At 47.7% G+C, this 14,776-nt stretch overlaps 1 protein-coding gene across 17 annotated transcripts in view; it reads left to right on the top strand.

Annotated features, from left to right (window-relative positions):
• Positions 1-2,850: 2,850 nt before the first annotated feature.
• epb41a (erythrocyte membrane protein band 4.1a) overlaps positions 2,851-14,776 on the top strand; it is an 81,736-nt gene continuing 69,810 nt past the window's right edge. For 6 of the 17 annotated variants that reach the window (XM_088931661.1, XM_088931663.1, XM_088931665.1 and 3 more), the window contains exon 1: positions 7,056-7,112. In XM_088931661.1, coding sequence (XP_088787787.1) covers positions 7,094-7,112 — 19 coding nt within the window. In that variant the 5' untranslated portion in view covers positions 7,056-7,093. Of the gene's footprint in view, positions 2,964-7,055; positions 7,113-14,776 lie in introns of those variants that run through there. The other 11 variants (XM_088931666.1, XM_088931667.1, XM_088931674.1 and 8 more) reach the window with 5 other exon arrangements.

Below are 14,776 nucleotides of genomic sequence, written 5' to 3' on the forward strand. Positions count from 1 at the left end.
GCACTATAACTAGCAGTGACTCTAAAATACTGTCCTGTTTTTTCCTTTCATGTCAACTTCATGAATAGCCACGCATCATGTAAAATGTAACTTCATAAGATCTATGCAATCCATAGCAGTATGTTTAGATGAGGAGGAGTTAAACCCGTAAACAATTACTTTTAGATACACATTCCAGAATCTTAAAAATTAACAGGAGCTAGATATCAATTATTTAGTCTATTCTATTTAATCTTATTCCTGCATCGGGGAACAAAACAAGTTGCATGCGAGTTAAAAATTAAAAAGAAAAAACACATTCTGTCTGCTGCTGAGCTGGGGGCCGGCTGGGTGCAGGCTGAGCGCCATAATTTCTCTTATCTGCGCTTGGCAGCTCAATGCAGCAGGCAGTTCTGGGAAGCTAATCTTCACTGGGTGTATCTCTCTGGTACAAGTGCTGGTCCAGCAGACACAGGAACCTCGCCTGTTCTCGGGGAGTGCCTGTCAGTGTTGCACTCCGCACTGCAGTGCTGGCTCAGAGCCTTTCACACAGAAGACACAGGCCTGCGCCAGGAGAGCAGCTCAACATCTGTAAGGATCCAGGCTCTTTATTAGACATTTCAGACTGGGCTGTGCTGCAGAATGAACGAATTTTTACAGCCCTCCCCACCCCCTCTGACAGCCGTACACGCATCTCAATCCCCCAGCTGAAAGACTGAAGTCTCATTGATTTCACACTGGGCTTTTCTCAACCAAACCTGTGCAATTCAGAAACACTGGACAAGATTCATACTGCCAGGGGTTTGGTCTGAGACCTGGCAGATTCCTTTCCTGTAGGGTCTGGTTTCTGTTGGTTATTGATGCAAGCCGAGTAATCAGTTCAACAATTAACCAGAGGCAAGGGAGCATGTATTATACTAGATGTTGCTTCACCCATTTTGTTTCAGGTTTGTCCCAGCAGAAAAGAGACTCAACAGTGTGACTCAGCTACCGTGGTGAAAGCCAGTTTCCTATAGAATATTCTTTGCTGTTGTGTGTCAACACTCTGGGGAATGGACAATGTGGCTGAGCCATAAAATACAGTGCTGTTCTTAAATCGCTTCCATCCATCCCTTTTTGTAACCAGTTTATCCAATACAGAGTCACAGGGGAGGCAGAGCCTATCCCAGCAAGCAATGGGTGCAAGGCAGGGTACACCCTGGATGGGACACCAGTCCATCACAGGGCACACACAGACAGGCACACACTCATACCTACCAGTATGTCTTTGGACTGTGGGAGGAAACTTGAGGTCCCGTAGGAAGCATGCGACATACAGAAAGCGGATCCAGAGCTGAACCCAGTTGATTATTTTTTTTATTGTTAACGAGCATGTTGCTTGAGCAATCGCCTCCACAGAAAGCCATGCGAGCAGGCTGCGCCCTCCCTTTCACGCCAAGCAGCACTGCAGGGGGTCCATTCCGCTGCTCGGCTCCTTGGAACCGTTCCCACAGGCACCCTGGGAAGGAGCAGCCCCCTCTGTGTCTGCAGGTCGTAAGACACAGAACATAACTCTGGCGCAGGCTCCCGTTAAGGCAGGTTCAAACTATCTCCACTGGCTGTCCGTAGACGGTGTGTGTGGGTGTAAAACAGCAGTAAAAATAGACCGACCAGAAAAAAAACAGAAGAACATAGAGGCTGTTAAGAAAGCAGAGAGGCTGGGAATGTTAGGGGTGGGGGGGATCTGTTTTGATTTTCTCTCCAGTGTAATACCATACCAACCCGGGGACTCTCTTCCAGCAGGCAGGGCGAGGCGTATGGACATCGCGGGGGACAGACACTGGGACTGGCACACAGGCCTCCTCCTCTCTCTTTCCCAAGCGCCCCAGCAGCTTGGACGCCGGGTTCACTGACAGGCCGGCTCCTATGGCTGCTTCTCCTAAAAGCGGGAGGCAGATGTGAGCCTGTCCTCTCCCTCTCCTCGCGTTCCGGGATGAGCTGCCGATCAGCTGAGCTTGGCGTGGATGCGCGATCATCCGTCTGTAACGCGCAAGGGCACAGATGTGTGTACACATCCACGGCATGTACTTTCATGCCTCCCTAAACACCGGGGCTAATGTGCTGCCCTGCTGCTGCGATTGATTTTTAAATTTATATGTTTGATTGTGCTTTATTTCCCCGCGGTTAATTACTGCTTTTCATTTTGAACAGATGTCCACTGCTGCATTCTTAGGTCACAGGTAGGCAGGCGCTGCAGAAGATGTAAATGTGAAAGAGTCTAATGTGTTCTTAACAAGAATTTCTACATACGTTATTGAGGATCAAAGTGCCGTTTGTTTGCCTTGAACACTGGCCAACGTCGCATTTCCTTACTTCATCGGCATGATCATTGTAGTCTTAAGATTAAGAAGGTGAAGTTTCAGGAGGAAGAAAATTTAGTTGTATTCTGGGTCCGACTAAATCCGGTTTGAGTTCTTTCGTAGGAGGCAACAGGAATACTCATTTTGCCGCAGGACTTCTATGACCTTTCCGTGGGTTGGGCATATAAAATATGATTAATATTATTACAGATGGCGTTTATAGAGCCAGAGCTATGGTTTTCGTTGGGTGCCCCACTTGTTTGTTCGTGCGTTTAAGCGGGACAGACACACACCTGCAGATCAAAGACGGCCCTCATTCTAAATTTCTAACCTGCCGAAAGGACGCCGCGCTGTCTCTCAACCAACCTTGACACCTGACTCGCCACCCCACCTCTCCTACACCTGCGTTCCAGAGCCTTCCTCCAATCTGCTCGGTATGTGGGCGGGGTTTATGGTTCTTCCCGGTGATAGGCCGAGAGCGACACCCCACCATCGCCCCCTCCTTCTTCCGTGACGTCATTCGAGAGCAGGAGGCAGTATCTGTGAGAGAGCCGCAGAAGTAAGGCCCCCCAACTCTTAAAGGGGTAAATAACATTAAAAATATTACCAAGCGGGAATTGGGGACTGCACTCTCACAGCTGTCAGGTAAACAAGTTTGTGCAGCGTCAACGTCCAGTTTGTGCCTTTCGCTTTCGGTGTGCTTTAGCTTTTTGATGACTGTCACTGATTTTTACTCTGCACGGGAATTTGTAACTATGCTGCCATGGCTATAATTAAGGTTTAAACATTTGTGTTTCGGCTTTCGCTTAATTTGACATGTTGCCTTGTCTGGCAACCGGAAAGCGGCTATCTTGTAAGTTAAGGTGTAGGTCTTTCTGTATTTTGGGGGGCTTTTTTTGGGATAGGTAGGTAGCCAATTCCTGGTTGGGGGCTTTTCCAGCTAAAACAACTTGTGTCCCGGGAGGTGTGTATTTAGGGGTGGGGGGTATTCCAGGTGATTGGCCGTGGTTAATGAGTCATTTCAGGGCTGTGGTGGCCGGAGCAGGCTAAACATTATGGGCATCTGCGATGACAGCGCGATATTGAATTTCCGGCTTTAATATCGATACAGTTGCCTTGCGTATCACCTGCAGCGGGCGCGGATCAAACAGTCCCGGTCCAGAAAGATTTCATTTAAGCCAGTGCTTGTGTAACTAGCTGCGTGCTTGATGTCCTCGGAGCATCCTTCCTTTTTATTATCGGCCGGGTGTAATACATGCCGTAGTGTAATATGCGCCTATTATATAATTCCTTGCGTAGCGCTGAGCGCATTGCCCGGTAACAGCTGCTGCTGCATGCAGAGGCAGAGCGGCTGTTGGTTCCGCGCTCAGTGGAAAACCCCACCTCTCGCCTCTGTAGCAGTAGGCTGTGCCTGTGCAGATTCTCGCCTCGGCTCCGGGGGACGGAGAAGCAGCGCTGCAGCTCTGTGCCGGGGGCAGCACTGCAGATAGTAACTTCCCTCTTTACTGATCTCCTTGCCGTCTTACTCTCAAGTAGGCAGAGGATGTTGCGTGTGTGTATGGATGGTGGTGGGTGGAGGGGGTCAATGTTCATCCTCAATACCTGTTCAGCAAGGCTCTCTCTAGGGACTGTGGCCTGTTTCGGTCACCCCCAGTTTTCATTGCCTTCACTGCTGATGTGAAGTTTTAAAGTTTTTTTTTTGACACCTCCTTCTCACCGATACATCGAAAGCAGGCGGCGCCCGGCGTGGACGAATCGCCGAAGCGTCTTGTAACGCTACATCCCGGTGAAGCCAGCTTTCCTACAGCCCAAACAACAAGCTGCCTTTCCCAGGTTTTGTGAAGCCAGATGTAAATCATTTATTATAGTTTCCGTGTTTTCGAAGTGAGCTGCTATCTGGTTTCTTGTCAAATTGTTTATAACGTTTGATTTTTTTTAACCGACATTTCCCAATTTTACCTGCAAGCGGATGAAGCGGGTGGCTGTGTATCTAGTACGGAAAACCCCAGAAAAGTGAACATTTTACAGTCTTTGCTCGCCTGCTGAAAACAGTAGTGTGGCAGTGGGAGGCAGTACAGACACTGAGATGCAGAAATCAGTCTTCCAGAAGGAAGGTCTGGGAATTCAGTTATTTAAAGCTGAAGATGTTATTGAAACCGAGTTTAAGATGGAAGGGAGGTGAAGATCACAAGGACAGTCCTTCTCCACACCCATGTCCACATGAATATGGGAATACAAGCTCGTTTTCCCAAGATCCAGTGTCCTGAGGTGTTCATCCCTCACAAAACAGGTCAGTCCATAGCTATGAATCGGGACGGTCCCTTGTTCATACGGAGACGAGGCCGCAGTTCAGCAGAGTTCAGAAAGGGAGTATTTTGCTTCCAAAAAGTGTTTTTTTACTTTGACGTGTTCTAGAGGTTGGAAGTGGGGGGTAGTGGTGGCGTGTGCTGGAGATGAGCACAGCCCAGAGAGCAGTTGAAGAGGACGCAGGGCTCGCCTGCCTCAGGGCTGAGGGGCTCGGGGCACCGGCTGAGTCGAGGGCTGGCTAGGTGCCTCAGGAGTGACGCTCACCTGAAAGGCAGGTAGAGCCCAAGATGCCACTATGCACCCGTACCTGGGGTTACCTTGGCGATGCCCGGCCACCTGTGCCAAGGTAGGCTTCAGCTGGCCTTGCCTGTGGTGGTGCAGGGGACCCCGGCGCTGGCCTGGCGCCTTTACCAGGCGTGTTGTTGAGCAGCATCACTCCTCCAGGTGGTGCTCACTCTCCTGTAAGGCACCGCGTGAGCACCTTGAGAAGTCAGCAAGCTGAGGGGGTCGTGATCCGCGGTCGGAACAGAGCCACAGCTCACAATTCCAACTCAACAAAAAGAAAATCCAGGGACCGCACCCCCCCCCCACTTGTATCTCACCCAGTCCCGTTGGCGCACTGAGGTCTGGGTCTGGATGCACAGTGTAGGGCTCGTCTCCTGTTCCTCATGTCCAATTTTTGGCCGGGTGGCTGTATCGTGAGAGACGCGTTAGGGAAATGGAGTCTCACACACACACAGGAATTAAACAAAGACTTTGAAAGCTAGAATACCTCCTACTGGCCACCTAGATATCTCCTAGCAGCAATCTGTAGTTTCATTCTGCTGAAATGGAATAACTCCAGGTTGAGCTTTGAGTGGGCGTTGGTGGGGGAAGTATATTAGTGTTGCACAAACCATTGGCCTCTCCTAATGGTGCGATGCTAATTTGAGTCCCCTTTGACAGGGAGGCATCCTCAGATGTTTTGCTCCAGAGCCATTTATATTGCTGGCTAATAAAACCAATAGGAATGTAATATTTAGAACATAATGCAAATCATGAGACCTGAAACCCTATAACAATGCAGACAAAATAATACCCTGCTCCATTAGATTTCTTTATGTAATCCTAAACCTCACTGTGGGCAAAGTCATTTTCTAATTCTTCTAGAGCCTATGGACAGATTGTAAGGATAGTCTTTTTCTGAGTGCATTTTAATGTGGAGAGCACAATTATTTCTTCGGGGATCCCAGGATGTTTTGGCAAACTTGCAGTTATGAGAAGGAGGGAAATTAAATGCAATCCCAGCCCTGTTTCATTTTTTTGTATTTGTGCCTGTTTTGTGTCCATGCTTGTTGGCAGCAGGATCGAATCTAAAATCATCAGTCCTTCGTTTATGACCGAACCAAGAGGTGAGAGCTCTTCCAGAATGCATGGAGCAATCCAAAATCAGGGAAATAAAACTGAATGGGCGTCTGCTGGGCGGGTCTGGGAGCGTCTGTCAGGGCTGCCACAGTTCTGTAGCACACTGCATCATTTTTTTTTGTGGCCAGCTGGAAACAACCCCAATGTATCTGTGTGCTGTGAAGGCACTAGGTGAGCCTCTTGCAGTCCTCCTGGCCACTTTGATGTTAGCTGTCCAGATCTGGACGGAGATAAAGGGGGAGACAAGCGAAATGAGGCAGTGTGCTGGCATTGGGCACTAGGAAATAGACTTGGCTGTGCGTCAGGCCATCGCTTAGTCCCCCGTGTTTGGAGTTGCCTTCTGAATAAAATATCAATTAGGAGTTCAATCCACAGGGGCGGTTTAGCACAGCAAGGAGCTGCAATCCGCTTTCTCTTCCCATGCCTGCCCTGCAGTCTCTTTTATACAGCTCACAACAGCCCTGACCGCTCTCACTGCATCTCCCTGGCTGTGGAGTCAGGATCTGAAGAGTCGGTAAATTCAGAAATGATTTCAATAGCTCTTTGGAGAGTTATTTAAAGTTGTCAAACTGTTCTTTTCTCTTGTGCGGTAATGTTTCGGAGGTCACCTCTGAAGGGTGATCATGCTTTTCCCCTGGAGTTTCCCCTCCTGTTGTACAGCAGGAGATAACGCATCCCTTCTTTCCAGGGACAGAGGCTCTCCTGTAAGATAATTTAAAATAATGAAATTGGGCTTTGAAACCCAAGCGATGCAGAAAATGAGCATCATCATACAGATTTGTGAAATCAATTTTTATTCATCGGAAATCTTGGTGATCTTGTAAGGAATCCAGATGGGAATGCTTATTAGCGTGAGATGGGCGAGTGGTGGGGCTCTTCGTAATTGTGCTTTTTCTTTGCTGAACCACATCTTCTTTGTGGGAAGCGCCATGTATCTGATAACCCTGCCTGTGCTGTCTTGTGCTCCTGTGTTTTGCTGACCTCTCTGCCTGCTCTTCTCTCCCTGTGTCCTGGCCTGGCCTGCCCCTGGATGGTCCGGTGTCCGTGTCTGCCAATGGACTGGGATGGTGTTCCTCTCTCCTGGTGAGTGTCTACTATTTCACTCTTCGATATTCTCATACAAGAGCTGTTTACGGGGGGAAAAGGCTCCGCAGAGTTTGCTGTCCTGGCGGCTGGGCTGCCATTAGGTTTGGGAGTGGTGCCCGTCACGCGCGGCTGTGAGAGACCTGATGCCCCCTTCCCTTCCGCTCTGTGGGATGTGCCGCTTGCTTATATCTGCCCTCTCCTCGGGTGGGGTGCAGAGTTTTGGGGTGCTCGTGATCAGACCCATCAGTTGAGGTGTGGGTGCTTAGGGAGCTACACCTAAAAGCCCCTGTGTACACAGGTGGGTGCTTGTAGTCCTGACGACAGGTGCCCATCGAGTCTGTTACGGTGTGATTTACGACTGCAAGGACCTGTCTGCTTCTGTAGGCATTGTACAGGTCATTGACTAGTGCCACAGTGTGTTTAAACTCCACCACCTGGCATTTAAACTTGAACTGCCGGAAACTGCTTCATGCTTCTGTTACAAAAGCGCAAATAATCTAATAGTTTCAGCCTTGACCTTTAGGATCAGAAAGTCTTTTCCTTTCTCTCTCTATTCTTATCCTTGTTAAGATGATCCTTATGCCTGGAATGCAACCTGACTGCTCACGTATAGAAAAAAAAAATCTGATTCAGCTCTGATTGGTGTGGGTGTTGCATGTTCGTGACGGTACTGTGTCGTCTGGAAATGTGAGTTGTCAATCACAACAACATAGCCTTGCAAACTATTGCTGGCTTCGATGTTGCTCGGATTAAATACTATAGCTTGCTTGTATCGATACCCCTTTATTCCAAACTCTCATGCAGAGGTGTCCAGTCACATGGCAGGAGTCTGAGTTGCTGGGGTTTGGGATTTTATTTTCCTCAGATTTACAACTATAGACCTAAACTCGTATAGATGCTTTTGTTGTGCATCTTTTTGTCTGTCCATTAGGCTTTTATAGTTCATTGGGCTTTACTGTGCATGCTTATAGTTTTCCCATTAACCTTTAAAACCTAGATTACCAGTAAGTGCCGTACTTTTAAATGTGATTGTGTGACATTTCAGAAAGTACTTCTGATGGGTTGTGGCATTTCTTGGCTCAATGTTAGAGCTGGGAAAAAAAGACTCCATTCTGTGTCTCTTGAAAGCAAATGGACTCTGCTGTTATTGCTGATTAAAGCAGAAACAAAATCTGCAGTTCCAGAAATTACCCTCTGTTAGCATGGTGGAATACGCATTGTACACCCTAATCTTAATTTTAGTTGTAGCTGAGACTGGCAGCATGCTCTACATTTGCTCATTCTATTGACTGTGTGGGTCCTTCTGCTAGTATGCACCTATACGTAGTGGAAAAAGCTTCTGTTGCTTGTTTTATCAAGTGCTCCCAGATGCATGTCTCTGAGCAAATTGCCGGGTCTCATGGAAATTGACTTCAGCAGCCATGCTGAGCAGCTCGTTTCAGTCCTCAACCACTCTTTGCGTAAAGAAGTGCTTCCTGGTGTCAATTGTAAAAGCACACCCTCTTAGTTGTGGCTGATATCACGTGGTGCTGAAAGCGGGCTCTCAGGATACACGCATGACCTTTTGAAGTAATGTTGCGTCAGCGGCTGTAGCTCTTACTTGTACCTAAGTGTCTGTGAGCAGGCAGGACCCATTGGGTTGTTGTTGTCTTTGTCCCTCTTGTGCACCTCCTCGTTTAAGCAGCTGTAAGGAAGGGTAACTCATTAACTTCGCCATTGCTAGCTTTTACAACTGACTGATTTGCATGTGTAGCTGCCCTGCAGGAGCACCAAGGGCATATGGGGAAGGGCTTGTTCAAGTTTCTTGTGCACTGAAGACCGCTTTTAAAAAAGTTGTTTTAACTCTCTTTGTTTTAGGCTGCATTAACAAATTGATATGCCTCACCTGCTTCAGGCTTTTCTCTTATTGGTGGTGTTTGATTTCTGTTTGTGGATTTAGATTACACATGAGTTATTTTCGGGTCCCCCCTTCTAATTGAGACCCATCTCTGCAGGACATATTGCTTTTTGTGTGTTGTAAATGTCCAGTCTGTATTGTAAAATAAGGTGGATGTTCTTCTGATTCCTAATGTATTCCTACTGATCCGCTCAGATGTGAAGAGATTCCACAGAGGGTTGTGCTATGTGGATAGTAGTATTTGAGTGCAGACAGGTGCGTGTTAGTCTTTTCCTTCATTGCAAGGGGAAAATCACATTGGTAAAACTTTTTTTTTCTAGAGTACAGGATAAAACTAATACCTGCAGATAAAACACAAGAATTCCAGATGATTTAGGGCTTTTTAAAATATCTGATGTAGTGATGCTGAAGAAAGACACCATATTTTAGTTTTTGTGATTCTCTGTTAATCAGAAGCTCACTGTAGTATTATCATTCTATTCATTATTAAGGTTTTGGCTTGATGCAGATAAAGTTTGCTGTTGGGTTTAGTTACTCTCAAGCAGTATCACAGTGAGCTGAGCCCTCGCCACTGCATGCGTCCTGGTCTGTGTCCTAGTGGTTTTGAAACCAGGCTTTAAAGGTTTTTTCTGGGAGGGGGAAAAGACTGCAGAGGAGCTTCCCTTTTCCTTTTCCAGAAGGAAAGAGCAGGTTCGACAAATTAAAACCCTCCTGCTTCTATTTGACTGGGGCTTCTTTATTTTACATTTGCCCCTTTTTCTGAAGTTGAATATTCTGGTGGAGCAGTTTGGGGTGAAGCGGTGTCTCACCTGGGGTTGAAACCCATGAACCCTAACCCATGCCCCACGTGGGGATGTGGTTTGGTTCGAGCATTTTCCTGTCAACAGGTGAAACCCTGCAACACCAAATCGGTAATCCACCTGGAGGGGTTGAACAGAGGATCTGGCAGTCAAACTGAATTCTGCAGAAGGCTGCCTGAACAGTGGGACAATCTCTTTTGTAAAAAAAGCAAGCGATGAGGGGAGTGCTGAATGACGTGTGTGGGATGGCTGTGGACCGCTGGCGTTGACCCAGGTGCCCAGATAGTCTGTTTGCCGGCCAGGTGCCTCCACATAGCTGTCAGGTACTCGGGATTAGCACTTCTTCTGGCTTTTACACCCCAGTCTCGTCTGACGCGTCTGGGGACCGCCGGGGGGACTTCGCTCTTGACCTGGGTGTGACTTTCCGATCGGCTGGCGAGGTGCTGCATCTTGGGTTCAGAGAAAAACACCGTTCCGGTTGGCGTGTGCAGCCCGGAGCAAACCAGTGTGCGGAGTCAATTTACATGGATGGACTCCGGGAGTTTAAGGAATCGATGTCTGTTGCAAACGGAAAGGCAGGCGGGCAGCGCTGGTTTGGAACTGGCTGCTAAAGGAGGCTGTATTTTACTCTACCAGCCCTGTCTGTCCCTCTGCTGTCCTGACATGTCCTGGCCCGGGGGAGTGAGACTAAATTACAAGTCAGGACCCCCTCCCAGGAGTGCTCCTTTGGGCCAGGGTGGCAGACCAGACTGGGCGCCTGCCCCTCCTGTGCCCAGGCTGTGCACATCCCACTGCCACCGTGCAGGGCCTCCTGGGGCTCATTTCATTTTCTTTGTCTTGTAGTTCTTTTGCGCTCAATAGAATGGGGGAGTTCTGGAACGGTTAGGCCTTTGAGCCTGTCTCAGGACCTGCAGTGCAATCTGTGATTGCCAACATATATGTGATTATTCGGGCAATAGTCCCAATTAATACCCAGCTCATAGGGAATTATCAGAGATTAGGAGGACCATTTTAAACTGGGTCAGAGATGGGGCGGGGGTTTAGGAGTCTGAAATTTGACCTCGCAGTAATCCCCTGTAATTGCACATTCCGAAGTGCCCCGCGGTGTATGAAACAGCCTTCTGTTTTCCTTTGAGTTTTAGAAACTCGCCGAGTAAAAGAGGGCATCCTGGGTCTATCGGTGTTTGTTTACTCAGACCTATATTAACGAGGTACACCCCTGGCATGCCGATAACTGCTTTTTCATGAGGGGGCCGTCCACACGCGCGGTGCACACGCGTGGAGAGAGAACGCACCGTGCCGTGAGAGGTTTAAAAACGGTATATTGAGCAGTTTGAAAAGCCCTCGTTTTTTTGAGGGGGGGGGGGGGACGCGCCCGTGAGGAGAACAACCGAAGCCCTCCCCAGCTCCTCTGGCGTGGGACGAGCGGCGGTGAGGGGTGCGACGGGGCGGACAGCCAGCCAGCCAGCCAGCGCGCCCTTATCTCCCCGCAGCACACGGCTCCCGCGGCTCATCGCCGGGCTGCAGCAGGGCGGGTCCGCGCGGGGTCCAGTCCCCGACACCGGGGGAACAGCGCCCGAGCTCTGCTCTTCCCGGGTGCGTGTCTTTCCTCAGGTGCGGATCCGTACAGGGTTTTCAAACCAGGGCTTCAATGAGAAAGTTGCATGAAAATGACTTTACATCACAGCTACGCTGAATACTTTCCTTACTTTTAAGGTGTTCCTTTGCCAACAGACAGCAAGCTATGGATTAGATTCTGTTACGGGCCAGAAGCAGAGAACTTGCGAGTCAGCCCTTCGTGTAGCGCCGGACCGGGATGAGTTGTGTCAGAAACAGGGAGGGAGGGAGAATTGAAGAAAATGTTAGGGAGAGTTAAGGTTCAAATTTATAGCAAACCTTTTCAAGCCTTCTGTTCTAATTCTTTTCATTCAAGACCCTGGAATTATGTGCTGACCAGTTTTAATCACGCAGTCATTCATTTCTTGCAGTGTTGTTTCAGCACACAAAATGTTTCTTCATGGCAGCTGTGTGGGGGGAAAATAGAAATTGTTTTGTATTCACAGCACCTTTGTTTTTGTAGTACCAGCTGCCTTGCGATAAGACTATGGAAATCTTTTTTTTTAAGACAGAAATAAGTACAGTGTGTCCTATCAACGACAAGATGTTTGATCTTACTCTGGATCCTTGGAGCATGTGAATTAATTGAAGCATTTCTACACACGTGTTCTGAAGTGCTCTGCAGTTTGTTCTTGTCGGTTAAAAGTTTACTTTCCAGTTTCTTTGAAGTTGAGGGCGGCAGGATAACAGTTCACAAATTCACAGCAAGTGGGCATCACCACCCGTGAACTTTCCCCAGACAGGTTTCATTACGGATTGATGAAGCACACGAAGACACGTTTGGCTTTAAGTGTGTTTGGAGCTGCCCTTCCTTTTTATAATCCAATCCAGGAAGGAAAAGCGAAGTGACACAGGAGTGATGGCTGTCTGAGGTTTGGAGTGTCGGTTTTGTGTTTGCCCAACAGATGGCAGCAGAGAGCCAGGACCAGCTAGCGCTGGAACAGGTGAAATGCGGGATTAATGAGAAGCACAAAGCACGTGGACATCTGTAAAGAATGTGCTCTAAAAGATGATCTGTTTATAGGAACACTGCTCCCAATATAAAGAGAGAAAAAGTTTTTTTTCCCCCTCAACAAAACTATTCTGAATTCGTTTCTAAAAATTTGGAAATGTGATTTATATGGTTGAAACGGAAATTTAAGCAGCTACATGTTGTCGGCAGATTATACATCTTTTAGGGACTATATATACATCTATAGGAGTGCAAAGCGAATATGAGAGTTGTTACTGATAGATTTTTAAAATACAGTGCAGTGTAAACAGAAGGAGTTGATGTGCCAATGAAAAAAACAAAAGAAAGCCCAGTGTTAACTCAGGATTGCATGGGTACAGTTGCATGTATTATCTGGTCATAGGAGTTATTCAGGACCACTGCTCTAAGGAATCAGTTAAGAATCTGTTGTCTTTCTCTGATTTTTCCTCAGCCAAGTTCTTGATCAAAAGCTAATTTTCTTCTTGAGGATTTTTTTAAAAAGCTTTAAATCAGTATGAACTGCTCTCATTGAGGTGTGGGAGCTGAAATATAATACAGTGATAACCAAGCAGAAGTAAAAACACTGGATCACTGTGGGATAGACGTGTCTGATGCAGGGATTTAGAAATAAGGAAACAATTTCTTAATTTCCAAATTTAAGGAGAAACTAGATAAAGTTGTGTATACTGCAAGTGAAATAGTATCCTGTAGTATATATTTTAAACCAAGGACTGAGTGCAGGAAAAGTCTAAACCTTTCTCCTAACTGATCACTGATCTCCTAAGCAAGGAGATCAGTTCTAGACACCAATTTCTGTAGCATTCAGTGCCCATTTGGAACAAAAACCAGCAAATCCAGGTGCAGGATTGAGACCCACTGTCCTGAGTGATTTAAGTTGCAATTCATTCCACCGTGCAATGAATTGGAAAAACATTATAGCCGATCGGACCATGCTTTTAAGAGTGATTAGGCAGATACTGCTCAGGAAAGATGAACATTTCAGGGTAACTGTGGCTGTTGAAGAAGAGGTTTGGGTTGATGTCGTTTGGCTGCAGAGCTTGTTTGGAGCAGAGTGCTCTGTGACCTTTGTCCCTTGTAACTCTTGTAGGCTGACCTCGGTGATGAGCCTGTGATTTATGGTTCTTTGTCACAGATGCTTTTCAGAGCACGTCTGCCAGAGACACAGGGTGGCTTCTGGAGCGCTGATCCTGGAGCAGTTCTTGGAATGCGCAGGAAACTGGTCCGACCACAGTGTTCTGTCTGCATGATTTCACGGCAAATTAGCCCCTGGATAAGGATCTGAAAGTTATTGTCACTGGTGCAAAGACCCAGGAGATACCCAAGACCAGGGCGGAGAACAGCTGTAAGGCCTGTGTGCAGAAATAAATCCTAGACGAGCAGATCAATTACTCACAGCAGTTAGCACGGGTGATTAAGAGTCCAGCTTAAACAAAAGCCAGCAGACACCGGAGTCCCCCAGGACCAAGACTGATGTAAACTCACGCGTCGTAGCAGGAGGACCCCTCCAAGGTGATCCCGTGTTCCCGCACCGGCTGGCGGGATGTGTGTCGCCCACCAGATGGGCACAGGCTGGGCCGGGGTGGTGCTGCAGTGATTTGTGGAAGGCCCCTCACCGACTGTGAATTACAAGAGCTGACGTCCTTGGGCTGGCGCCAGAGTGGCATCGCTGTGTCTGAGCTCCCACAACGCCGCTGTCCGTTCGGCCACGGGGAGTTGGGAAAAGGGTTTTCATTTTTAAAGACTTCAATGCTGCTGTGGTTCTAGCTGCAGGAAGGATTCAATGGGGGAAAAACAAATGAATGGGGCAGTAATGAGGACCAGTCCCATGTCATCAATCCCTCCCTGTGTTTCTTGTGCTCAGTCTCTGTGATCTGCTTAGTCTTTCTCCTCTCTCATCTTCATCTCTCTCTCTCTGCGTCTGTCCCTCTCTCCCCTTTCCGGTGTTTTTCACGATCTCGATCTCACTCCCTGTCTGTTGTACCACAGCAGTAAACCTGATTTGTCACTGCAGGTCTAGCAGAACCACAGCTGCCTAAGAAGACACCAAAGCACAGTGATCAGAGCCAGGGTTAAAGACATCTGCCGTCCCTCATGAATGTCTCATGCCATATATACCAACCAGTATACACGGATGGGCCTGGCAGTTTCCATATGTTGTCACATAATAAACCCTGTGATATGATAAATACATTTGAAAAAATCTAATGCATATTCTTAGATCCAATTAAAAACAAACAAACAAACATGATGCTCAAGAAATACTAAACTCATTAACAGGACAGTGCAGTGCGGATGAGTCCGTTTTTAAAGTGGAGAACAGCCCCAATCCCTGCAGTACACAAGCCATCGTGCG

The sequence above is a fragment of the Atractosteus spatula genome, chromosome 14 (assembly GCF_055471065.1).
Source record: "Atractosteus spatula isolate fAtrSpa1 chromosome 14, fAtrSpa1.hap1, whole genome shotgun sequence".
In the NCBI taxonomy this organism is placed as follows: Eukaryota; Metazoa; Chordata; class Actinopteri; order Semionotiformes; family Lepisosteidae; genus Atractosteus; species Atractosteus spatula.